The sequence below is a fragment of the Plecotus auritus genome (genome assembly GCF_963455305.1).
Source record: "Plecotus auritus genome assembly, chromosome: 8".
In the NCBI taxonomy this organism is placed as follows: Eukaryota; Metazoa; Chordata; class Mammalia; order Chiroptera; family Vespertilionidae; genus Plecotus; species Plecotus auritus.
In genome coordinates this window covers 124,000,729-124,028,623 of record NC_137782.1, presented here as the reverse complement: position 1 = coordinate 124,028,623, position 27,895 = coordinate 124,000,729, and the positions used below count along the sequence as shown (strand labels likewise).

General features: G+C 40.7%; 1 protein-coding gene across 4 annotated transcripts in view; it reads left to right on the top strand.

Annotated features, from left to right (window-relative positions):
- Positions 1 to 27,895, top strand: part of CTNNA2 (catenin alpha 2) — a 1,121,468-nt gene that overhangs the window by 301,217 nt on the left and 792,356 nt on the right. For all 4 annotated transcript variants that reach the window (XM_080682951.1, XM_080682952.1, XM_080682954.1 and 1 more), the window contains exon 4: positions 27,063 to 27,229. In XM_080682951.1, coding sequence (XP_080539077.1) covers positions 27,063 to 27,229 — 167 coding nt within the window. The remainder of the gene's footprint in view (positions 1 to 27,062; positions 27,230 to 27,895) is intronic.

The window sequence follows — 27,895 nt, the reverse complement described above, 5'->3', positions numbered from 1 at the left end:
GACTTTAGCAGGCAAGAAAAATACAGGAAAAATCTTTATTAAGGATCAGTTGGAAAGCAATAGCATTGCCTTTCAGGCAGGCAGTAAATCAAAAGGGAGGAAAATCCTAGAGAAAAAAGTGTCTGCTGTTGCTATGTTTACTGAAGCTACTGCAGAAGAATCTGTTGAATTTAAATATACAATATTTGAAAGGACAATATAAGAATTGTCTACAGTTATGGTTTCCAATGCACAGTTCCTCTTCTAACAGCATCTGCATCACCTGAAAACTTGTTAGAAATGCAAATTCTCTTTCCCATGACAGATCTACTGAATCACAAGTACTGTGTTTGCACAAATCTCCCAAGTGATTCTGACACACACTTGAGGTTGAGAACCACTATTCTGCACTGGGATAGTTGTCTGAATTTCCCAGATGAACTGATCACATTGTTTAGATCAGTGGTTCTCAACCTTTCTAATGCCGCGACCCTTTAATACAGTTCCTCATGTTGTGGTGACCCCAACCATAAAGTTATTTTCGTTGCTACTTCATAACTGTAATTTTGCTACTGTTAATGAATCGTAATGTAAATATCTGTGTTTTCCAATGGTCTTAGGCGACCCACAGGTTGAGAACCGCTAGCAGGGTCATCTAAGACCATTGGAAAACACAGATATTTACATTACGATTCATTAACAGTAGCAAAATTACAGTTATGAAGTAGCAACAAAAATAATTTTATGGTTGGGGTCACCACAACATGAGGAACTGTATTAAAGGGTCGCGGCATTAGAAAGGTTGAGAACCACTGGTCTAAAGAAGTATTTAGGCAGGAAATCATTAACCCTTGCCTATCATTGGTTATAGGCTAGTAGTGGAGGTAGAATTAAATTATTTCTCTGCTACCTCCACTCTGAAGTCCAGAGAAGGCCCAGGCAGAGTCCTGCTGCTGACCTAGAAGCAGGTGCAGAGGCAAAGGGAGGTTCTGAGGGGATATGGGTCAGGTTTAAGAGGGGCAGTAGCTTAGGAAATAAATAAATAAATAAATAAATAAATAAATAAATAAATAAATAAATATTCAAAAATCAAAACCAAAACAAGAATCCTGCCCCCAGCTGGTATGGCTCAGTGGTTGAGCATCGACCTATGAACCGGGAGGTCAAGGTTTGATTCCCAGTCAGGCCACATGCCTGGGTTGCAGCTGGATTCCCAGTAGGGGGTGTGCCGGAGGTGACTGGTTATTGATTCTCTCTCATCACTGAGGTTTCTATCTCTCTCTCTCTCCCTCTCTGAAATCAATAAAATACATTTAAAAAAAGAATCCTGGAACTCCCAAGGGGAACTGTTCCCTACTTCGCAGTGTCGTCCAGGCGAGATCTTGGCTCTCATGGCCCAGGCGCATTTATTTAATGCTCACCTGGACTTGACATTGTGATCCACCCAGGAAGATAATGAAAGCATTATGGCTCCATGCCTGAGGTGTCTGACAAGCTGGTCTAGAAGCAGGAAGCTGAAAACGAGAGCGCCAGGCTTCCGTTCAAAATGACAAATGCAGGCTGTAAAGAGGATGGCCCTGGTGTTTATGGAGGCCACCAATTAAATTCCACCTGCCCAGGTTTGATCCGATGCCCATTCCTATTACCACGTTCTGACACTTCCAGAAAGTTCCCTGCGAGTCTCCAAAGGCATTATTTTATGTGTCTTCCCTGCCTGAATACCAAGCCTGCTAGACTGTGGAATGTGTATGTTATGAAATATTAGTATTACTATGTCATGATAATTGAAAAAGGCACTAGTGGTAACTGGCTTGTCTTTGGGTGCTTTTAATTACAAAGGTGACATATTGCCACTCCTCATCCCCACCCCTCATTTTCTCTTTCAGACCCATAATTTTGAAAACCATAAATCACTCTGTCCTTTCGGTCGATACAAACCTAACAGGCCAAATTAGTACACTTTGCTTAATCATTTTAGAAAAAAAAATTGTTTTCTTCTCATTTATAAATTATAATTTCCTCAAGTAAAGTAGATTTTAATAAGAACTATTAAATGCTGGTTTTAGTCCTTAGGCTAAAAAATATAAAATAAATTTGGGAATAAGAAAAATGAAGAAAAAAGGTTTTTTTCCTCCTTGAAGCATATAATAGTTCTGATTTTTTCAATTATTTTCCCTTCAGCCACCTTTAGTATAATCATATTTATAATATTTTTCTTTGAAGGCCTTTTATCATCCAGTTCTTAATGCTAATAATCCAGAATTCGTTTTTAACCTTATTTTTCTGTTTTTTTGTTTGTTTGTATTTTCTAGGGGTTGACTCTGTTCCAACTTTTTGTCTTAATACCATTTGACTCCAAAATCATAATGGAAAGGATAATTCATTTGAATAGCACTCCAGCTTTTTCTTTATAAAGGTTGTTGCAAGGTAATTGGTAATTAAGCTATTTATTTCTTCATGCCTCATCTCTAATTCCTAGGATCACTGTAACTAGTAGTATTCTTTTGTTCTCAGTGTCTATTCACTAAGAGTACACATTTTTGAAAAAACATTACCAGAGCAATTTCAGTCTTCCACCCTTCAATTTAAAAGAAAAAATAAACTCATTCCAATCTTTCTTTTCACCCCCTGGTTACTTATTGTGACCTCTAATTCATTACAAACATTCCAGTAACTTTCATGCAGATGATTCACCATTTCTGCATTTTGTTTGGTTTCCTTTCCTTTTTGATACTTGACATTTCCATTTTCCCCCAGCAGTCTTCTCAGGCATATTGTAGTTTGCTCATTTCTGAAAGCCTTTGGCATTTTTCTCAAGTTTCAGCTCTACCATAAAGTGCCTGTCATCATTTTCTTAATCAAGCTTCTCAGTTGGGTCCTGGGCTTGCTCGTTCTGGGACGCACCCCCACGTTCAGTCTCATTCATCACTCTCTGCGCCTTTCTGAAAGGGACAGCCTGCCTCGCCTATTGCCACATGCTACAGGCAGCAGAGTGTGAAAGGAAGCACTCCTCCACCACCTAGAGGAGCTTGAAAGGGTTCCAGGGCTATTATCTCAAACAGTACTTGATTGCTCCCCTGCGGTGAATGTTCTGACTTGGGGCCAGCCCTCCCTCATTTTTATAAAACATTTACTAATGCCATGTTCTTCACCGCATGGCAGATTTGTCACATTAACAATTTTGCTCTTCCCTTAACTTCAGCCAAGGAAGGTCTTTTATGGCAGCGAGAATACCAATAAGCTTTCTCTCCTAAATAGCGCTCCATGCACATGGCCATTGGTTTTTGTCTTCCCTCCCCTTTCATGAACTTGGCAGTGTTCTGGTGGCAGTTTCTGGCCACTATCTTTCTATAGGTGGTCCAGGCTTTGTTTTGATGGAAGAGACCTTGAGAGACTGAGCCTTTGCGCTTTGTTTTCATATGCATCCAAACAAAAGCAGGCCTGTCCCTGACTTCATCTCAGCAGTCACAGTACACGCGTTCCTGAATTCAATGAATATTAAATGGAAGGAGCATTTGTCCAAGGCTCCTACTGTGCCCACGCAAGGCTTGCAGGTGGTTGGTTATTCAGCAGGGCCCATCGCAGATGTGGCGGTGTCAACAGTATATTCAGCCATGTCTCCATCGACGGTTGTGTTTATTCCATTCTTGTAAGTTTTTCATCTCATTTTTGTCTTCTGTTGATACGAATTATAGTTAGCCCTTTCAGCTTGTTCTGTTCCCAGGAAATGAAACTAATTTAAATGTTAGCCAGCCTTAAGCCCTTGGGAAAGGTACATTTGTAAACATATGAAGGTATGTATAAATTTGGGAGCTCACCAAACACAAAGGAGAAATGATCCAGGGCATGTGATAAACTGCACTCTCTTCTGGAATCAGATTTTGAGAATTTGCTTGAAAGCTTGATCTGTAAAACCCAATTCTATGGATCTCAAGAGAGTGTTTTTTTTTTTTAATATTATTATTGTTATTTTTAAATGAATGTTTTTAAAAATATTTTTAATTGACTTCAGAGAGGAAGGGAAAAGGAGAGAGAGAGAGAAACATCAATGATGAGAGAGAATCATTGATTGGCTCTCTTCTGCATGCCCACACTGGAGATCCAGCCCACAACCCAGGTATGTGCCCTGACTGGAAATTGAACCGTGACCTCCTTCCTGGTTCATACGTTGATGCTCAACGCTGGCTGGGCTCTTTTTCTTTTGTTTTCTTTTTTTTTTTTTTTTAATATATTTTATTGATTTTTCAGAGAATGGAAGGGAGAGGGATAGAGAGTCAGAAACATCGATGAGAGAGAAACATTGATCAGCTGCCTTCTGCACACCCCCTACTGGGGATGTACCCGCAATCAAAGTACATGCCCTTGACCGGAATCGAACCTGGGACCCTTTAGTCCACAGGCCGATGCTCTATCCACTGAGCCAAACTGGTCAGGGCTGGGCTCTTTTTCTCAAACCTGTCACAGAGCAGCCTTGCCATGCATAATCTTTTGATTCCTTCTGGCAATATATGTATCCATTCACAAATAATATATTATTAATTGAAATTTATTTAATATTTACATTAGTAGTATTATCCTGGAAGTAGCATTTACCAAATTACATTTTTTTTTTTATTTTAACTAAATGAACCTAGTTTATTTCTTATAATTCACTAGAGGCCCGGTGCACGAAATTTGTGCACGGGGGTGGGTATGTCCCTCAGCCCAGCCTGCACCCTCTCCAATCTGGGACATCCCTCTCATAATCCAGGACTGCTGGCTCCCAACCGCTTGCCTGCCTGCCTGCCTGATTGCCCCTAATCACTTCTTTCTGACTGCCAGCCTGATCACCCCCTAACCACTCCCCTGCCAGCCTGATCGACGCCTAACTGCTCCCCTGCCGGCCTGATTGCCCCTAACTGCCCTCCCCTGCCAGCCTGGTCACCCCTAACTGCCCTCCCCTGCTGGCCTGGTTGCCCCTGACTGCCCTCCCCTGCAGGCCTGGTCGCCCCTAACTGCCCTCCCCTGCAGGCCTGGTCCCCCTCAACTGCCCTCCCCTGCAGGCCTGGTCCCTTCCAACTGCCCTCCTCTGCTGGCCATCTTGTGGTGGCCATCTTGTGTCCACATGGGTGCAGCCATCTTTGATCACATGGGGGCGGCCATCTTGTGTGTTGGAGTGATGGTCAATTTGGTCTTTATTATATAGGATTATATTATTCCCTTGGAAGCACCAATGTACTATTTTATTATTTTTAGGCACTTGGGGCATTTCCAGTATCTGTTTATAATACACAGAACTGCAGCAAACAAATCTTCCTGTGCTTCTTAGAACAGGTATAAGATTTTCTTGTGGGAATATACCTAGAAGTATAATTATTAAATAACACAGCCCACAAATATAAGTTCTAACAGTTGTCTTGGAACTTGCCTTCCTGGGACAATAACAATCATTTGTTTTTAGATATTTTTTTTCTTTCTCTTATAGGCTGATTACAAGTAGAATTGCTGGGTCCTAGGATATCTACAGTTCACCTTTATGAAACACTGTGAAAACAATCTCTAAAGTAGTTGTAGCAATTTATACTCCTCCCTGTAGTATATAGGATTTCCTGTTTTCAACATCCTTGCTAAAATTTGTCAGAGTGTTTAGTGGTTTTTTATTTTGATTTTTTTTTAATCTAATGGGTACAAAATTATATCTTTCTGTATTTTAAATTCTATGTCTTCAATTGTTGGGCTTTTCACATATTTATCAGCCATTTGGGCCTACTGTCTTTCATTTTCTTTGATACATTCCATTGAGTTGCTTGTTCCTCTTTATCCAAAATAGCTATACTTACGTTTCGGATACTCAAACTTTGCATTTTATGTACTTTTTTGGCAAATATGTAGCCCTGGTCTGTTACTAATATTTTCAACTTGTTCATGTCTGTTATATAAAGATTTTTAAAATAATAATTTAATTAATTTTATTGATCTTTTCTTTGTTGAGTGTTTTGTATCCTGTTTAAGAAATTATTTCCACGCTGGCCAGTTGCTCAGAGTTAGAGTGTTGGCCCATGCTCAGAAGGGTCACAGGTTTGATTCCTGGTCTAGGACATGGCTCTGGTCCTCAGTTGCAGGCTCAATCCCTGGCTCTGGTCAGGGTGCATGTAGGAGGCAACCAATAAATGTGTCTTTCTCATATCAATGTCTCTCTCTCTCTCTCCCTCCTCCCTCTCTTCCACTCTCTCTCTAAAGAAAAAAAAAATCGATGGAAAATATATTCTCAGGGATTAAAAAAAATTACTTTCTATTTTGATATCATAAATACATATTCCTAAACACTTTTCTAAATGTTTAAAGTTTTGCTTGTATATTTGTTTCTATCTTTGATTTTTACTTTGTGAGATAAGGTCTAGTTTTTATTTCATATTTAGCACCAGTGGAATAGTTCATTTATCTCCTATTTGTCATGAGTCATATTTGCACATAGTTGGGTTGTTGTGAAGCATTCCATTCTATCCCATTGGTCAGTCTCAGTATACACACCACTCTGACTTGATTACCATAACTTATTAATAAATATTGTTATGGAAGGGCAAGACTGCATCCCTTTTTTGTTGTTCAGAATCATCTTGGCTATTCTTTATTGGCCCTTTGTTCCTCAATCTGACTTTTAGCATCATCTTGTTAATTACTCTATAAAAAAAAACTCTGTTGGGATTTTTATTATGGTCACATTAAATTTATAGATCAATTTTCAAAGAATTTCCATCTTTAACTATTGAGTCATTATTATTATCAGGGCATATGTCTCAATTTTATGATGTTTTATTTATGTATTTCAATAGTTTTATATTTTTTCCATAAAGATTTTTATCCTTTTAAGTTAGTTTTATTCCTAGGGACTTATAGTTTTTGTTTCTTTTGTTTTATTTTTAATGGCTATTATAATCAAAATTTTATAATGTTTATCTGTATTTGAACACTTTTTAATGCCTCAGGGACATTATCATAAACATGAACTCAGATGTTATACTTGGATTTTGGTTGCATATCTGAAAAATACCTAATATAGTTCTCATGGTTGCTTTGGAATTTGTTTTTCTGGAACATGATTGATGGGAATTGGGTTTTAGATTATTGCCTTTTTTTTTTTTTTTCATACAGGTGTGTTGCAAGTGGAATACATTGTATGTATTTCCTAGAAAATGACTCAGATCCTGGAGAAACCTTTCTTCTAAGTGATATTTCTTATCTTTATAAAATTACCACTTGGTCACATTTACAGTCACCTGCCTTTACTTAACATATTTTTCAATATTATTTGTCATTTCTTTTTTCCCAGTGGCCTTATGGATAACTTTGATTAAGTATGTATTAGGTCTTAGGGTTTTGGAGGTAGATATATATCAAGCACTATTGACACTCTCATTATGGGCTAGCATAATACCTGACATATAATGGATACTCAATCTATACTAATAAAAGGGTAATATGTTAATTCGACTGGGAGACCTTCCGGAAGACCTTCTGGACATCCTTCCAGACAAAGCCATGGTGGCGGGGCCAAGGCAGAGGCAGTTAGGGGCAATCAGGCCAGGAGGGGAGGGCAGTTGAGGGTGATCAGGCTGGCAGTGGGTGGCAGTTGGGGGTGATCAGGCTGGCAGGGGGGGGCCAGTTGGGGGCGAGCAGGCTGGCAAGGGGGGCAGTTGGGGGTGAGCAGGCTGGCATTTGGGGGTGAGCAGGCTGGTAGGAGAGGCAGTTGGGGGCGAGCAGGCTGGCAGTTGGGGGCGATCAGGCTGAAGGGGGGGAAGTTGGGGGTGATCAGGCCAGCGCAGGGGGTGGTTGGGGGCAATCAGGCTGGAGGGGGGGCAGTTGGGGGTGAGCAGGCTGGCAAGGGGGGCAGTTTGGGGCAATCAGGCCAGCGGGTGGGGGGGCAGTTGGGGGCAAGCAGGCCAGCGGGTGGGGGGGCAGTTGGGGGCAAGCAGGCCAGCAGGGGGGCAGTTGGGGGTGATCAGGCTGGCGGGGGGAAGGTGGGGGTGAGCAGGCCAGCAGGGGGGGCAGTTTGGGATGATCAGGCTGGCAAGGGGGAGGAAGTTGGGGGCGAGCAGGCCGGCAGGGTGGGCAGTTTGAGGCAATCAGGCCGGTGGGGGGGACAGTTGGGGGCGAGCAGGCTGGCAGGCAGAGTAATTAGGGGCGATCAGGCAGGGAGGCAAGTGAGCGATTAGGAGCCAGCAGTCCGGGATTGTGAGAGGGATGTCCCAGATTGGAGAGGGTACAGGCCGGGCTGAGGGACAAGCCCCCCACACCCCCGTGCACGAATTTCGTGCTCCAGGCCACTAGTACAAATATAATTCAACAAGTATCAGTGGTGTTATTTTGGAATAATAAAGATAAGTTACAAATATTACACTATGTTCTAGGCAATCTTCTGTTTATAAAGAACTTTTTAATGTTTGACATTTATTAGAATTCTAGACAAAATAACTTTCAAGTTATTTTTTTAAAAGTCTTATGTACCAAATCCATTGATGAATCTATTTTTCAGTCATATTTCTAATACAATTTTATATTTGGAATAGCAATGAAATTTGTAGGTAGTATCAAACCTCCAACTTAGGCAGAAAATTTTCAGTATTCTTTTTAAAGAGAGAGTAAGGGAGAGGGAGAGAGAAACATTGACATGAGAGTGAAACATCTATCTATCAGCTGCCTCCTGCACTCCCCTTACTTAAGGATTAAACCTGAAACCTGGGTATGTGTCCTGACCGGGAATTGTACTGACAGCCTTTCAGTGCATGGGACTATGCCCAAACAACTGAGCAACACTGTCAGGGCTTCAGTCATTTTTTTTTTTTTTAATATATTTTATTGATTTTTTACAGAGAGGAAAGGAGAGGGATAGAGAGCTAGAAACATCGGTGAGAGAGAAACATCGATCAGCTGCCTCCTGCACACCTCCCACTGGGGATGTGCCCACAACCAAGGTACATGCCCTTGACCAGAATCGAACCTGGGACCCTTCAGTCCGCAGGCCGACGCTCTATCCACTGAGCCAAACCGGTTTCGGCAGGGCTTCAGTCATTTTTAAGTCTTCTTTATTGTGGCTGCCAGAGTTACTGAGTACAATGAGCTACTGTATGTTTGATATCCCCTTAGCTTGGCTTGCTCCTATGGGCAACTATTTGACTAGCTTTCAGACCATATCACCCTGCATACTGCGAAGTTGACCTATGTCTTCTGTGTCCCAGGGAGGCGATTAGAAGTGAGACCTAAAGGGTAAACAATACCTTCCATTCTGCAGAACTGCCTTTCTTTCTATTTGACTCTCTTCATCTTGACCCATAGTGCATTGTCCGCTGATCACTGCCCCAGCATTATTTCTAAGTGCTGCCCTTGCGAGTCCAGTTTTCCTACTTCTTGCTTCTTCTGCCCCTGGCCATGTGTGGCTCACTTTCCAGCCTTGCATGGAAGGGAAGACTTTTCACAGATGATTCCTGTCAATCAGAGCATGACAGCTACAAAAAGGCCATTCATTGGGTTTAATCTTTGGAGCATCAGTTCCTCTTAGCAATAGGTCTCTTTTCCTCAGTGCTCAGGGAGGCTGCTCTTCACTCCTGAAGTTGGTTACACTGCAGCCCTACCTACTCTTGGGTCAGCAGTCATTAGAGAAACTTGAGATTCTGGATGACTACATTGTACTGTTGGTGTGAATTTGAATGGCTTCTGCCCAAACTCTGTGGGCCATCTTGAAGAATGAATAAGTTTTCAGTGATCTGACAACCAAAGCTGAGATGCAAGATACATTAAAAATGCAGTATTTCTCACACAGGGGGTGCACATGTCTCCTTTTATATCCGTTTCTTAGGGCTGTTGTCTATTCAAAAAACAGAAATGTATCTCTCACAGTTCTGGAGGCTAGTTGTCCAAAATCACGGTGTTGGAAAGGCATGTCCCTCTGAAACCTGGAGGGGAGAAACTTTCCTTGTCCCTCCCTAGCTCTGAAACTTTCCTTGTCCCTCCTTAGCTCTGGAATTTTCCATTCTACGTATCCTCTTCTTTGCTGACCCTTGACTTGCAGCTTCAGTAGTTCCTCTACCTAAGGTGTTCTTCCCTTGAGTGTATCTGGGCTCTTCTCTTCTCATAAGAATACCAGTCTTATTGGACAGGGCATACCCTACTTAAATATGACTGTGTCCTAACTTGATTACATTTATAGAGCCTCTCTTTCCAAATAAGACCATAATCACATGTACTGGAGGTTAGGACTTTGGTATATCTTTACCAATAGTGAGTATGATGGCATAGGGATGTAGGTTGGAAGATGCATTGCGTGATTTTTTTTAGGTGTATGTGGGGGGAGGGGGTGTCAAGGGAAAAATTTTTTTCTCTCCTAGTTCATTTATTATATTCTTACTCTCCCTTCATAATTTATGGTTAAAAGGGGGGAAGAGGAATTTTAAAAAATCAATGTTTGAAAATACAGTTTTGGTCTATGGGGAAATAACCCAGCTTTTCCTGAAGATTTATGCTTTATTGTCCAGACCTTTGTAATTTCTATAGGTTGTTGATTTTATTTTTAGAAAATTGCCAAGAATAAAGAAAAAAGAATAATGTTATGTAATGTCTACTCTAAGATGTTTGTGATTAGGGCCAATTGTAAATATGTATTATGATAATACTTAAGTCCTCTATATTGATTGATCCTTTCTCTGTTATCCAGAGTAGTGAAAAAAAAAAACAAAAAAAAAAGATTCCATTTGAGAGGGTTACACTATATTCATTAAACAGACTAATATTTTAGAAATGAATAAAATGCAATTAATTTAATAATTATACTCTTTGAGCTTAGTTTAATATTTTACTAAGGATTTAAAAGACAGAGTATTATTTGAAATAACTAGAATTATGTAACCTAGCTTTCTATAGTTAAGGAAAATGCAAAATAGGTTAGGCAAGTGGAGCTTATATGGATCATGAAAAAAAAAGACTGAAGTGGGGGTGATGGGTACAGAAAACATAGCAGGAGTTTGGAGACAGAGGTAGAGCATCAGGCTTTAGTGAAAGCTGGAAGGTTTCCCATGCCACAGTGTAGTATACACCATAGCACTAAGAGGCTATGACCGAATAAAGGGTCAGCAGAAGCATAATTGGTAGAATTCTTTATATAGGAGAGTTCTTGATTTAATGTAAGAACATACTCTGATTAATGATTATAATAGGCCTTGATTCTCATGATTTGACTAACAACAATTTTTTGCCACTGAGCTTGGGATGGATAGAAAGAGCATAAGCCTAGAAACTGGAGAACTAACTGGGCACTCTTGTAAGGTTTTTGGGTGGTATGGCAAAACTTTTAGTTAGGATAATGGCTTTAGAAATGGCGAGGACTATGGCATTATTTAAAATCTGAAACATTCAGCCATGATCTCACAAAAACTGGCCCTTTTCCATTCTATGTATCCTCTTCTTTGCAACCGTGATTAGGCTTATGTTAGAAAGTTTCTCTGTATTCTCTATGCTTGTATATTTCTCATATTTAATTCCTTTGATTATATAGTCTTGTATTTTGTTTTGGTTAATTTCTTCAGCTATCTTCCGCTTCACTGGTTTTCTTATCAGTTGTATGCAACCTATTATTTAGTCCTTCCATTGAGATTTAATTGGTGTTATTTAAAGAAAAATTTTTTGGCTCAGAACATCATCTTCATAATTCATATTTTCAAATATCTATTCTAGTTTTGTAAATATTTTTAAATAATTACTCTATATAGTATTGTTCCATTATCTGAAGTTCTTTACTTATAATTTTTAAATTTAATTATTGTTATTTAAGATCATTATTCTGCCACTTAGAGCATCTATCATGTTCTACTAATATATTTAAAATGTGTACTCATTTTTTATGAAGCCTTATTTGAGAAAGTCCTATGCTTCCTTCAAAAAAAAAAATTAATTTTGCTCTGTCAGGGACCCCCAGACACCACCAACCAGAAACTATTTTCAGAATAATTTCTCTGATCTAATTTCTCAGTCTATGCAGGTAGTATAAATGAGTTTCCTACAAATACATGAGGGCATCATTCTGGTTATAGAATGTCATTATTAATTATTAGAGGCCTGGAGCATGAAATTTGTGCACGGGTACTATCCCTAGGCTTGGTCTGCAATCAGGGCCATCTTCCCCAGCTGCCGGCAGCTGGCCCCACCCCCACCACCACCCACCCCTGGTTTCCCATTCATCATCAGATGATTAGAGCCTGACTGCTAGGGGGAGGGACCAAGAGGTCGGCCGCTCCTGCCCGCTCGCTTGCCCTGCCCCTGCCGCGGGTCGCCCTCTGTGTGTGGGGCAACTGGTGGGGCAGGGGCCTTGGCCTGGAACCACCTGCATCCCATGCCACACACCCCCAGTTCCCCATTAGCCATCAGGTGATGGGAGCCTGCCAGCCAGGGAAAGGGACCGAGAGGTGGTCAGTGTGCCTCATAGGGACTAGTCAAGCAGTCGTTCTGGTCATTCTGCCATTAGTGTCAATTTACATATTATTCTTTCATTATATAGGATAGGACTAGAGGCCCAGTGCACGAAATTCGTGCACAGGTAGGGTTCCTAGGCCTGGCCAACGATCAGGGTCGATTAGGGCCTTCCAGCTGCCAGCCGGGGCCTTCCTTATGGCTGCCAGCTGCCAGCCGGGGCCTTTTTTCACCGGCTGCCAGCTGCTGGCTGGTGCCTTCCTTTGTTCTGTGCCACCCCCTGGTGTCAGCGCACGTCATAGCAAGCAATTGAACTCTGAGGGGACACTTTGCATATTAGCCTTTTATATATATATATATATATATATATATATATATATATATATATAATTGGAACCACCTCATTTTTTTCTGAGCTGGTACAGACATGTTTCTTTACCATTTATGTTTGTCAAAGGACATTTTTTTCTAGTTAATATTTTCACTGATATAGCACTTTAAGAATCTAAATTTTATTTTGTGGGACATTACAGTTCCAATCAGGACATTTTTCTTTCCTAGGTCTAGCTTTTTACCTGTTGAGAGTGCAGATAATTCTAAGATGGTCAATGTTTCAAATTGGGTCACCATTTTTATTTCAAAGCTGCATTTTCTATTTTTATTTTTTGCTTAGGTATTGCCCTTTCATTTATAAGGCTGTTTGCTGTGTTTCACATGCATTTACACAGGTTTTGGAGATATATTTTCTGCTATTCAGTTTCTCACATCCTTCCATTTAATTTTTTTTCCTCAATCTTTGACGTGGCTTGTGATTTTATTCATTTTAATGATGAGTCTTAAAAAAGTTAAGTAATTTGCGCAAGGGCACACATGTTTTTGAAAAAAATGTCTGAACTGGGACTTAAGCTCAAGAAGTCTAAGTCCAAGTTCTTCACTGATATGTTTTTAGAGATGAAACACAGTTCTTTAAATATCTCTGCAGTCTCAATGAAGAAATGTTGACTGGAGGAAGCATCACAATGCAAAGCTTTACTCTCTATAGTTGAAAAGAAGTCCTAAGCTTTTGCTTACCCTTGGACTGTTGGCTATTTCTAGGATAAAGAAGTTTCTAAAGTTGTCTCTAAATTAGGGGAAAAAATGGACATGGGATCGATCACATGATAGCCACAGTATTGTTAGTTAGACATCTATGAATCAAGACATGACTAAGTGCTTAGGTGTCTGATTTTACACTGAGAGACAAGGGCTATCTCCCCTTTAAATTATCCTGCTTACTTTAGTTACCCTCATAATTTTATTTGTTTAAAATTAGAGCACATGAGGACATGATTTTAGTGTACAGATTATGAAAGATCAGTTTCCAAATATTGCTACAACATAATTATAGGTGTGTACATTTGACCTTGGACAAATTAATTTTTAAAGCTAAGCCATACCTTCTTTTTAATCAGTGCAATGGAGATAATGTTGTCCATCTTATTGTAAGACTATATATTCAAAGTACTTAGCATTGTGCCTGGTACATAGGAAGCATTTTATAAGTAGTATCTGTTATTGTGTTTAGTATCACAGTCCCCAAAATTGGAAAGGGTTCTTGATATCATTTACTCATCTGTTTTTAGACTCTGGGGAAGAAGGCAATGAGCCAAAGGTAACTAGATGTGAGGAAGTACCATTAATTACATTGAAGAGATCCATACAGCATAGAGGAGGACAAAATAGATTTTTGCAATGCTGCCATCTTTGGAAATGATATCAAGCTGCATCTGTTGATTATTGAAAATTATTAGGCTTGGGGATTCTCAAATGTAATTATGATGTGTATCTGCTCATGAAGCATAAGAAGCCTTGAGGCTAAATTCTACAAATGGTTCCATTTACTGGTTTTGCCAGCTCTCTATGCCAAGTCCTTGACTAGGGTATTTAAATATGGCACACTTAGTGGGCGTTTATGTGACAAGCCTGTGTTTGCTCATGCATTGAATCCTGAAAAGATTCTTTAACTTGGAATTGTGTGACGATAACAAAGGGATCTATTAAAAATGATTGAACCCACAATCGGTTTTGAGAATTAAATATAGTTGACTGCCCACTGTTTTATAGGACACCCTATAAAAGGATGCAAAGTAGGTTCATACAGGCCTCTTTCAATCTTAGTAACAGCCTTGGACCCAGGTAACCAGGTGGTGACCTCTGTGTTGGCTTGGACTGAATTAGCCTGGTCTGCCATGGTCTCCTGTCCAATGTGCTTGGATGCCTGCTTTTTCTTCATGACTACTTACCTCATGAATACCAACTATCTGGAGATGACTTAAACATGTGCATGGCAAGCTCAGGAATGCTCCGTTCTGCTTCATTTCTGTCTCTAACATAAATTCCTCATACCTATAGGTTCTTTGACATCAGTATTTTCTTCTTCAACCTTTCCTTTAAACTCCTGTTGGTTTGAAGAACCACTTGCTGTTAGGAGTAGTAATTGAAAATCGGGTCCCTTCATTGTCAAAACCAGTTCCCATACTTACCACAGATATCTCGCAGAGTGCCCCAGGGCAGTTGCTGTTCAGACACTCCATCTCCATAATATGTAAGTGATGTAGAAATTAAACAACATTGTGCCGTTGCTTTAAAATTCCGTGTTAGTTTATTAATCATTATGCTATCATGCTGAGTGGAATATTAACATCACCATGACCAGCGTATTCTCTCTCTATAGGCAGACCTACATGGTAGGTTAAATTAATACTCTCAATGTGAGTTCATTAATTTCTAGCAAGTTATTTGTTTACTAAGAGACTGGGCACTTACCTTCACTGGCAAGGGCATATAGGGCAATTTTTCAAGTTATTAGTACAATTTTCCCACTTTTATTTTAAAGGAAATAAACACTAAGAAGCACAGAGTGGGCCGCTCTTCCTGCAAAAGGCAGGAAGACTCTGAGGTTGGCAATAGAAGCTGAGGATGAGTCCAACTGACCAAAGAGTGACCAAGAGGTCTGCTAACACAGGGAACATAATGCATCTATCCAACTTTGTTTCAGTTTAAGAATTGGATACGTGCTTTAAAGTGTTATGTTTTTTAAAAGTAATTATGTCTGGGGGTTTGGAAATTTAAGCATACTTTAAAAAATAATTTTGTATGTTTCCTGACATTTTGGGTACCCAAGATTATTTTGAAAGAGGTAGTGGATCACATTTCCAGTGGAAGGAAAGAAAAGATTAATAGTCACTGATTTTCTGTAGCCTTCACTTTTTTCTTTCTATAGTTCCCTCCAATTTCATGAAACTGGTATGATAAGATGGGGTTTCTTTCATTTGGAAATTTTAGAGAAAACTAAATCACCCATTGGAAAGGGGTCCTAGAACCCTGAAGCCCACTTTTCATTTAGGCCTTAATGTCAAGAGAATCGAGAGGCCCAGACCTGCCCAGTATGGGACCAAGGAACTAATTAAAGAAAAGTGTGTTTGTCTGGGACATTCTCATCTTTACTCTTTGTACTTTATCAATCTACCTGAGAGCTAAGGGGTGGGGTGGCCATGTGTAGTTGGTCTCTGCCATCTCTCAGACTGGCTAAATCTACCCAGTGGAGGAATGAAGAAAGACAAATATCAAGAACCTTACAGGGCTTGCTCAAGGTCACACAGCCAACTAGGGGCAGAGTCCAGACCAGAAGCTGGATCTGTTACTCTGAGTTTCATTTTCTATAATTTACTGAATTGTAGTTAATTTCTTTAGAAATCTGTTTTTGATATGCTTTCACAAATTCACAACTGACTGTTTCCAAGTTAGTACATATGATTTAAGCCTTTTTATACCAGTTTGGATGTCTTGACACTCTGTTTATGTACAAATATATTTGTAAGTTACTGTGGTATTTCAAAGTTGTCCTTAGTACAACTAAAAAAAAAAAAATACTTGAGTCACAGGCTTCATATTAGCCAACATATAAATACAAAAAAAAGCAAACGGGAGGCTGGCCAGTTGGCTCAGTTGATTGTACTGTTGTCCCATACACCAAAAAGGTAGTGAGGTTATATTCCTGGTCAGGGCACATACCTAGGTTGCTGGTTCAATTCTAGGTCAGATCATGTAAAGGAGGCACTGATCAATGTTTCTCTTGCATATCAATGTTTTTCTCTCTCAAATCAACAACAACAAATATATCCTTGAGTAAGGATTAAAAAAAAAAAAAAGAAAAGCAAATGGGAAGCATAAAGAAAGCACATTATATAACTGCACCATATAGATTGCAGGTAAACTATGCTTGAAATTGCTATACTGTAAAATAGAAAGTCTGATGTAGTCTTTGGCTAAATGAAAACACAGGAACAACTCTCATATGAGAAAAGTTGACTAAGGGTGGAAAATTCTTCCACACATTTTAAAAGTAGAAACAAAACAAAAAATGTTCCAAGTAATCCTATATAATAAAACCCTAATATGCAAATCGACTGAACAGAGGACAGACCAGTCACTATGATGCACACTGATCACCAAGGGGCAGATGCTCAACACAGGAGCTGCCCCCTGATGGTCAGTGCACTCCCACAGGGGGAGCACCGCTCAGCCAGAAGCTGGGCTCATGGCTGACTAGTGCAGCGGAGGTGGCGGGAGCCTCTCCTGCCTCCGCTGCAGTGATAAGGACCCCTTTGAGGGGTCCTGGACTGTGAGAGATTGTGCACTGGGCCTCTAGTAGGTATTATAAACCTGTAAATGGTGTGGTAAAATTACAACTCAATTAAGTTATGTTTTAAAATACAACATGGAGAAATCTGATTTTCTTTACTGGTTTGAGGGTAAAAACATCAAAATGATCAGATTTTAAGATTTGAATGACATAGTCAGCTTTAATTTCTTACAATAGGCTTTCTTTAAATATATGTATATATATATTAGTATATATATGATACAGTATTCTGTATCATATATATGTTAGTATATATATATATATGATACAGTATTCTTATTTCAGAAACACTTTTATTGTGTAGAATGAAATTTACATACTTATCAACTCTTTTAATTTCTGTGAAAATATTAAGTGACTTTGGGTTCTATATTAATCTTCTATCTTCTGTTTTTCTCTTAAGCGTAGCATATTTCCATTTAATGTTTCCAAATTTATGGTTTTCCACTGTATTCCAAGACAGTAATCACCTTTTTATGGAATGTGGCTTTTGCTACATTTAACTGGTCTTTGTGAAGATCTCATTTGTGAAATATGCCATATTGCAGCTTGCTGATTTTTCTGGCGACAACAATGCAAAATTACCTTATCCCCTTTCCTCTCAAACCAGAAAAAGGCTACAGCTGAAATCATTAAAATCCATATGCTTAATGGTCTGTGCCTTCTGCAAGGTGGCACATTACCATCTCTAACAATGTTTAATAGCTCATAACATTCAATACATTTAATCATCAGTTACTGACACTTGTTGTACTTTTGTATAATGAACATATCTTAAACGGAGGGACTTGCATTGGGACAGATTCCATTACCCACCTTGGTAAAGAACACTGGGCCTGACCAAAAGAGGATGCACTTTTGTCTTTAGATCTGCTCTAGCTCCAGAGGCGGGGCTGTAACAAGGTCATGTGGGTATTTGGGGATTTTATTAGGTGAGGGGGAAGTTTTGATTTGTTGGCATCACATGATGCTTTGATGGCTTCCCAGCCACTCTGGGGCTTTGCCCAGAGCCCATAACTGGGATGTAAGGAGACCAGAACACTGGCCCCACCCCAACTGTCTGACTTCCAGCAAAAATATCCTTGGGTGTATTCTGTGTCTTCCTATGTCAGATGAAAGTGAGGTGTTGAATGATGCATGAGGAGGGCCCACCCTGATCAGAAATTCTCTAGTCCCACAGTCCCTTCAGAGACTGTGGATCCATCAGCCTTCTCTCATTTTTCAATTAATGTCTCATTTGCTCAGAGAGCTTTATGGAAAAATGAAGAAAGATTGAGTCCTCTACCAAGGACTACACTTGATGAAAAGACAGAGGAAAAAGCAACATTCTCATTTTATAATATTTACATGGTTTTGATGTGGTTTGTATGATACTTGCTTTTAAAAAATATATAAGCACCTAAGGCTCTTCTTTTCATTTTCACATATTTAGGCCACAGTTATCTTGCTTTCTGGTCATAAAAACATCTCAACTTTAAGGGCTAGAAATGAGAGGGTCTGCAGGAGGGAGCTTATTTAAGGCAGATTTTGCTTAAGAAAATACATGATTTCATCATTGCTGGGCCTCTGAAAATTTTAGATTGTCAACCTTTCCCCCTAATCCTGAGTTTGAGTAATGGCCACTCTGGGGTGAAAAGCATGGTTGCTCTCTCAAAATCTTGAATGTTTTTTTTTATTTTTTTAAATATATTTTATTGATTTTTTACAGAGAGGAAGGGAGAGGGATAGAGAGTTAGAAACATCGATGAGAGAGAAACATCGATCAGCTGCCTCCTGCACACCTCCTACTGGGGATGTGCCCGCAACCAAGGTACGTGCCCTTGACCAGAATCGAACCTGGGAACTTTCAGTCCGCAGGCTGACGCTCTATCCACTGAGCAAAACTGGTTTCGGTAAAATCTCGAATGTTTTAACAGTTCTTTCTCTTAATAGCAAATGCCTATCTGGGCAAAACTAAGGAGAAACAAAGAAGTTACTTGCTTCTACTAGCACTTGCCCTTCTCAGTGCTATAGCTTCCTGGCTGCTGGCTGAAATCACAAGTCCAATTTTGAAAAAGAAGAAGGAAATATTCAAATTATTATTTCATTAAGTGTGTAGCACTCAGGATTTTTTTTTTTTTTTTTTTTTTTTGGGCCTTTCTCCTTGAGTCAGCATTAATCTGATCTGTTTCAAATTTAGGTGCCAGGCAGGCCTTCCTTTGCTCCTCTCAATAGTTACTGAGTAAATGTACTTTGTCAAATACATGTTAAATACTATGAATAAAGAAATTGCCTGGCTGGTGTGGCTGAGCGTTGGCCTTTGGCCCAAGAGGTCACAGTTCAATTCCTGGGTCAGGGTACATGCCTGGGTTGCAGGATCCCCAGTTGGGGGTGTGCAGGAGGCAGCCAATCAGTGATTCTCTCTCATCATTGATGTTTCTATCTCTCTCTCCCTTTTCCTTGCTGTCTCTGAAAATCAATAAAAACATCTTTTTTTTTAAAAAAAGGAGCCCTAACCGGTTTGGCTCAGTGGATAGAGCGTCGGCCTGCGGACTGAAGGGTCCCAGGTTTGATTCCGGTCAAGGGCATGTACCTGGGTTGCTGGCACATCCCCAGTAGGGGGCGTGCAGGAGGCTGCTGATCGATGTCTCTCATCGATGTTTCTAACTTTCTATCCTTCTCTCTTCCTCTTTGTAAAAAATCAATAAAATATATATAAAAAATAAAATAAAAAAAGGAAATCAACATGCTGCAATTATGATCTCCACTCTGACCAAGCTTACAGTCTTGGGAAAGGGGTGAAGACTCAAATGTATATAGGCACCGACAGTCATAAATCAGCCCTGATAAGAGACAATGGGGAGCGGTGGAGCCTGGGAATAATTGTAGAAAGGTCTTTGTTTAGTTCTCCCCTTCCTCTGTTCCTCCCTTCCTTTCTTCCTTCCTTTCTGGCTCTCTCTCCCCCCACTCCTCTCCTCTCTCTTCCTTCCTCTCTCCTTTCTTTTCTTACAATACTCCACTAACTAAATAGAATAATGTGCAAGTCTTCAACTCATAATAGAGGTCCAGACAGAGATATGTAAACAAATAATTTTAACACAGTCAGCAGAATTTTAAAAAAACATTTCTAAAGCACTGCTGTTAAGAGCATAGACTCTAGAGCCAAATTGGCTTTGAATTCTGGCCCCATCGCTTACCAGCTGTTTGACCTTGGCTGAGTACCCTTCCCTTTCTCTTTTCTGTTTCCTTTGGTATAAATGGTGACAATGTAAGTAGTTACTTCATTGAGCAGTAATTGAATTAAAACATGTAAAGCTATTGGAACAACCCTTGGCACACTGTAAGCTCTAAATGAAAGAGAACTATACTAATTAGGAATGAGATCAGAGAGCACATATTAATGTATTAACTCCAAATAGACACAACCTACTAGATCTTAAAATGGAAGGAGTCTTGAATCACCTTGTGGGCACCATCCCCAAAGCAGAGATTCCTCAGTGTTTGCTAATGCGGGTTCAGGGGGTCCTTGGCTAAATCAACACCCGCTCAAGTCATCCTTTCCCACACATCACCCAGTTCTGCATGATTCCTATCAAAGGAGCACTCACCTATGTCTTCTCAAAAGGAACCAAGAGGCATGGTGTACTATGTCAAGTTTGCCTCCAATAACACTGTAACTTCTGTGGTGTTTTCCACATTGACCATTCATTTAACATTTCAGTTTGCTTTATCTCAAATGAAGATGAACCTTTTCCCACCTGCTTTGAAAATTAGCTAACCAGAGCAGTAAGTGGCTTTCAAACATTGCTTTGCCTTTATAGACTCTACAATATAATAAAAATGATAAAATGGTAAAAATAAAGCTGTCCACTGTCTACTCAATTACCACCCTAAAATTCAGTTACATTAATCCCTGCACTGGCTTTGCGAGTGTGTGGCTCGATGACGATGCATAGTTTAGGGAACAGAACTAGCCAGGGCTTTGCAAAGCCATGGTCAGGTTTTATACCTCACTGATCTTGCTTTCTTCTCTAAAATCACATTGCATTTTCCTGCATTGCTGAACAGGATCTATTTCTCAGTATCCTTTAAAATTTGGACGTTGAGGAAAATATGTGTGGGAAAAGTTCTAAGACAGGCGTGGGTTATTGTGTAAAGAAAACAAACCTTCCCTAAGAGGATTGGAACCTTTTGCTGTTTTTCTCTCATCTGCTCTAAGAATTCTGCAATGAGGAAATTTGCAAGAACATTAACTATTCTATGCCAGGTAATTTATGTAACCAGACAAATGAAAATATGTGTATTTAGACTAAGGTGAATGTGCATTTGTAATATTACATATTATAACTACTGGTTAAAAATATAGGCATAGAGAACTTTCTAGAAGACTGCTCATCATATGTTCCCTGGTGGTTGGTTGTCTCTGGATATTGGAATGGTGTATGCCATTTTGGTTCTTTTTAATTATCTATGGTTTTCAGTTCTCCAAAGGAGCAATCTTTATCCTATATAATAAAGAGATAATATGCAAATGGTCCTTGTGCCCTCACGCTGGGGCCAGGGGTCCTGAGGCTGACCAGGGAACCTGAGGCCAGGCCGAGGGACCTGAGGCTGTGCCCCCTGCCCCGGCACCGGGGCCAGGGGACCTGAGGCCACGTCCCCTGCCCCAGTGTCGGGGCCAGGGGACCTGAGGCTGTGCTGGGGGACCTGAGGCCGCGCCCCCCGCCCAGCAGGCTTGACAGGGGGCCTGAGGTTGCGCCCCCCGCCCTGAGGGGCTTGATGGGGGTGGGGTCGGCTGGGTCTGGGTCTTGTGCGATTTCAAGGCACCTGCGGGTGGGCGGGGACTTGACTCTGGGTTTCGTGGCACACCCTAGACTCTGACAGGAGGGAGATTTTCATATACATTTTATTAATTTTCTTTCATCTCTGACACTTTTATTATAGAGAAAGGGAAAATAGCAATATTAAAATATTTCCTCTAATTAATTCCCTTTTAATGTTTACGAATTTCATGCACTGGGCCACTAGTTTTATAATAAAAACATTGACAATGTAAATTACCACACAGCCTGTGGTAGGTGCTTTGTTTTCCCCTACTTGGCTTTGTATGTCTTATTCTACTCTTGCTCTGGTTATTTCATTACATTTGCTCTGTGGCTTGCATGTTTCTTCATTTCCTTTCTCACTGTGGTTCCAGCCTTCATCGTATGATTCCAGGGGATCAGCCCAGTACCTGCAGTTGCTGAAGGAGTGCAAAGACAGGGCAAGTTACATCCTCATCAGCATCTAGATTCTAGATTCTAGAATCATCTACTTCCTGAGATTTCCATGCCTTCACTCTTCCTTCTCTGAACCTAGCTTTGCACCATACCTTTCCCCTTGCTTCTCACACTTTTCCAGTGGTTCATTTGTCAAGTGTTTAAAGAGTGCTTACCTGGAATGCAGGCTGCCCTTCAGGCTGATGAGCCACATGACACTCATGCCCTTGGTTCATGATCTGCTTCCTAAGTGGCTGGTCGGCTCCTGAGACCAGGTCCTCTGCATGGCAGCCCTCTCTTCCATTGATTATTACTGTCCTGCTTCACTCCACATTTGAGTTGATGCCATCTCATGTGTATGCTCACTTACCTATCCATCCTAATGCCTTTAGTGTAGCATAAGAACCAAAACAATCACTGATTTGAAAACCAAACACTAACACCATATTTGGGGCGGGGAGGGGTGTAATCTGACTTAAAGCAATAAGCATCTTTTGGGCAGATGTTTTCTTGCTCCCAAATTATTGTGTATATGAGGAGTGAAATCAACCAAAATACACTTCCAAACTTTGAGCAGTTCACCAACAATTCTTTACTGGAGAGGATTGCAGTGATGGTGGTTGCAGGGGCATCAGTGATGATAGTGAGTAAGTCCTGGTTGCAGTCCTGGTTGTGCTGTGCACTTTGAATGCATCATCTCCAACCTTTACCCCTAAATCACAGTTACGAGGCAGCTGTCATCATTTCCACCCCTAGTTTACAGTTGCAGGGGCTGACACACAAAGGTTGACTCATCACCAAGCGCACATATTTAGTAATGGTTGGGGTGGACTTGGGATACAATTGTAGGTCTGTGTGACTTTAACAATGTAGTCTTTTTAAATTTATGAGTATATCCTATATAATAAAAGGCTAATATGCAAATCGACTGAACGGCAGTACAACTGGTTGCTATGATGTGCACTGACCACTAGGGGTAGACACTCAATGCAGGAGCTCCCCCCTGGTGATCAGTGCACTCCCACAGGGGAAGTGCCGCTCAGCCAGAAGCTGTGCTCACAGTTGGCAAGCGCAGCGGCCATGGCGGGAACCTCTCCTGCCTCTGCAGGAGTTGGACATGCCCTGGGGGCTCCCAGACTGCGAGAGGGTGCAGGCCAGGCTGAGGGACCCCCCCCCCCCAATCCAAGTGAACAAATTTCATGCATCGGGTCTCTAGTGTATATGTGTGTGTGTGTGTGTGTGTGTGTATATATATATATATATATATATATATATATATATATATATATGTAATCTTTTAAAATGTTATTTATATAATAGTACTATATACAATTTAATTGTTACTGTTTCCCTTCAGTCACTTATTTGGAGATGTTAATTTCTTTTCTTTCCAACCAAGGAAAGTGGCTTGAGGAGCTCAAAGGTTTTACCATAGAAACAGTGCTCTGTGCTTAGGTCTATAATCAAGTAAAGGAGATTGAATAAAACGATATCTACAAAAGAAACAGGCAGATCTGTTATCCTCTTTCCACTGCTCCCTTCCCTCTCCTATATAGGCATGTTATTTCTTAGCTAAATATTTTGGTATTATAGAAAAGCAGTTTCCTGGGAAAATAGCTAATTTTATCCAGATAAACATGCTTATCATTTTGTAATATAAATTTCCATTTTAATTCATAAACCTAAAACTATATGGTTATAAAACGCATTCAAGTTATTGCTAACTTTGGATTGCTTTCCTTTTAAATATTTAATAACATGACATCATTTGTCTCTGCTTAAAATGACTTTTTAGTTTTAATTTAAATTGAATTAAAACATCTATTTATCTTAGAAAAAATCTTAGAATTTAGCATGAGATTTCCCTTTGCAGAATCGCATTTACTAATGTACTAGTAGGTCTCTCTCTCTCTCTCTCTCTCTCTCTCTCTCTCTCTCTCTCTCTCTCTCTCTCTCATCTCCTGAGCTTCTTCCATGGGTGCTGCCTGTGGGCCCCAAGTTCTTTACTATGAGCTCTTTACTATGTGGCACCCATTGGCTCTGGAGCTGTACTGCTGACCAAATGGCCAGCGTCTGACATGCCATTCTCCTGCCCCTCTCCATGAAAACCTGAGCTTGAAAATCCGTTTGCTTAGGCATGGTTCCTCCACATGCTGGGAAGGGTGCCTTTGTGCTGAGAGTCGCCCTACCTGAGGGCCACTGCTCTAACCCAAGCTGTGGCTCATATCAATGTAATCTGCAGAATTTGGGACCAACCGTGTGGCTCCCTAGTTTCATGTGCAGAACAAATTTCCCTTTTCTTTGAATGAGTGGATCCATTCCACTTACCCATATCTGTGGTGATCCTCTCAAAATTTCATTAGATTTGCCCTGGTGTGTAATGTTCTTTCTAGCTGCACTGTACAGAATGGCAGTGAGGTAGCTTTCTTCTCTCGACTACATAGCTATTGGCTAATGTGTTTGTTGGAGGAGCCGGGAGGAGAAGGAGGTTTACTGTGTGTGAGCCTGCCACAAGGGTGGGACTCTTGGATTGAATATGTAGCTCCTAACTGCGAGCCTCCATCTTAAACTTTTGTTGTCCTCTAGGGCCATGCATCATGAAAATTCACCATGGTGCCAGCACCCTAATGGATTTTTAAGTTTCTCCCCATCTGTTCTTATGCATCAAGCTATTTGTTGGTGCATAGGCATTAAAAAAAAAAATAAGCTGGTTAGCAACATAATATGCTTATTGTAGATTGTAGTCTCTTTTAAAAATCTAACAGCACAATGTATTTCCTGACGCACCCACATGTCCCAAATGTAAAGGCATCACTGCAGGGGTTGAAAGCACTATGACACTAACTGAACAAGTCACATTATATTCTGATCTGCCTGTGAAATGGAAAGAGATGTGTTTTTAAATGTTCCTGTGTATCTTAGGATAAATTACGGTGCACTCAGACTTTCGATGATTGAATTGACTTTATTTAAATAAGCTAGGTTTTGATTAATAGATGAGAAGTCATCATGTCTGTAAAGAAAATATTGAATGAATTGTTTTCTCCTACATGAAATAATTGGTCATATTAACTCTACTCTTCTAGTTTATTGAAGTTTTATGCTCCTGTGTATGCTCTGCTATGGGAGGCTTCATTATGCCTAGCAGTCCTCGCTGCCCCAGGTGGATATCCACCCCATTGCCCTGGGCCCAGACTCATCCTAGTTCATGATCTCCCTTTGGTTCCCATTCCTGGAATCTTTGTGCAAATATGTACCTGTCAATTGTATGGTGTCACTATTCACCATCCACTTCACCTTCTTTGTCTCTGTCCTCCACATCTAATCCATCCCGGGATCTGTTGTTTCTCTAATGAAGATCTCATCAATATTCCCTCCCTCCTAGTACCACCTGCCTTTTCCCTGGTCCAGGCCTCACCCTCATTACTGCTCTCCGATTACAGCTTCATTTGCCCTGTTAACAGGTTTCTCTGCGCGAGCTCTGTCCCCTCCAGTTTATTTATGCAATGCAGCTCAAATGAAAATCTATTATTGTCACTTCCCTCCCTGCAGAGGACACAGTCCAAACCTCTTCCACAGCGTTCTGAGCACTGGCACCTCTTCCCCGGAACCCCTTCCTCACTGTGCCTTCCTCGTGTCTGCCGTTCCCTACCCTCAGCGCCCAGTCCAGGTTTCCCAGCCTCCTGCACTGTTCATCTGTCTAAGGTGCCCTTCCCATCTTTGTCTTCCCAGTGAACCTCTTAGTTCTTCCAAGCCCATCCATCAAAGTTGAGAGTTTCCCCCCAGAATCACACTAAATGAGTAAATTACTCCCTCCTCTCTTTTGCCTACATTCATAATCATAGGTCTGTTATGGCATGTAATCATTGCATTCTGAGTATGAATTTAGAACTGGTTTCCTTATTAGACTGTGAACTCCATGAGGCCAGGGCATTCTCAGTCACCTTTGTCATTCCACTACCTAGTGGAGAATCTAACAAGTGTGTATGTACTCAGTAAACATTTGCTGGATTAGTTCAGTTGTCTTATAAGTGCTCTCTACTTTAGAAAATAGGTCCCTAACTGTATTAAAAGACTAAAGTAGGGCTTGCCTCTCCTAAGCTCTGCGGGCCCTTCTTTTGCCTCTGTAACTTGTTTCCTGAGCCCATTTCTCCTATGCCTACTACCTTTGTGACTCTAAATAAATAAACTTCCTCTTACAGTTTTAGTCTTGGCTCTGAATTCTGAACTGAGAGGGAAAAAAGATTAAATTAGGGTATCTCTATAATCGGTTACTATGTAATTCAATTAAGGGTACAAAGTTAATGAGACCTAACTTTTAAGTTTCATTCCTGTGTGGAGCAATAAATTTTGGACCTGAACTGTCAGTAGCCTCAACTAGCTGCCTAGTAAATATCATTGGTTCCTAGAGAAATGAAGAGTGTGCATGATTAAGGTAAGGGCAAATTCATCTCAACTATCAGACAAATTGACTTAAATACATTCCTTATTGATGCTAAGAGCAGAATTCCACAATGGGAAATGGGAAATGAGCACCTTGATTTGCCCACAGCACCTGTCCATGTGCACGGATGCATTTGACGTGAAAGGTTCTGCTGTGTTGCAAGTACAGGAGTGGTCATTTGTAGTTTTGCAACGAGAACAATGATCATCCATGCATAGACCTTCAGGCATGCCATTCTCAGAGCCTCCTGTCCACCCACGTGCCTTCTGTGTTTGTCTTCCAGGTGAGACCATGCGCATCGCCTCTTCCGAGTTTGCTGATGACCCGTGCTCATCCGTGAAGCGTGGCACCATGGTGCGGGCGGCAAGGGCTTTGCTGTCAGCTGTAACTCGCTTGCTCATCCTGGCGGACATGGCAGATGTCATGAGACTTTTATCTCATCTGAAAATTGTACGTATGTAGAGTTGACCAACGCTTGCTTTATGTGGGCGGCAATATTGACCATGTATATTACAGCGCTGAACTGTACAAAAGACTTCAGTGCTCACTAGATCACTTGGTCATTCACCCCTGTGGTATACCCCCAACTTTTTCCTATAGTTCAGTTGATTCAACAATCTATTTTAAAATTTATAGAAGAGTCACTTGCATTATTTTCCTTTGAAACACAGAGTTTAGATTCCCCCCTGACTTCCTGGAGTACAAACCTGCATTCATGCAGGCTGCACAGGCTGAGCACAATGTACCTGGTGTGGCCCTGTCTTAAAATTGAGAGCAATGCTGTTCCATGTGGTAGTTTAGACTAGGCCAGCTCTCCTGGTTAGCTGGCCAATGACCACCCATGCCTATCTTAATATGGACCACATGTTGAGTATATTTTGTTCCCTTCTCCAGCCTGCCCTTATGTAGATATATGGGCTTTGAGCCTGTCTTCGTCTGGCAATAAAAAGGCCCCACATCCCATAGCTAGAATCAATCTTGTCACACCATACCTGATACCTGTCATACCTGGGCTGGGTCTGTGGCATCTACGTACCCCACCAACCCATAGAACTCCACTATATGTGCCTTCCTTGTCGCAGTTCTTTGGTTCCTTTTACCTCTTTTGTTTCCTAA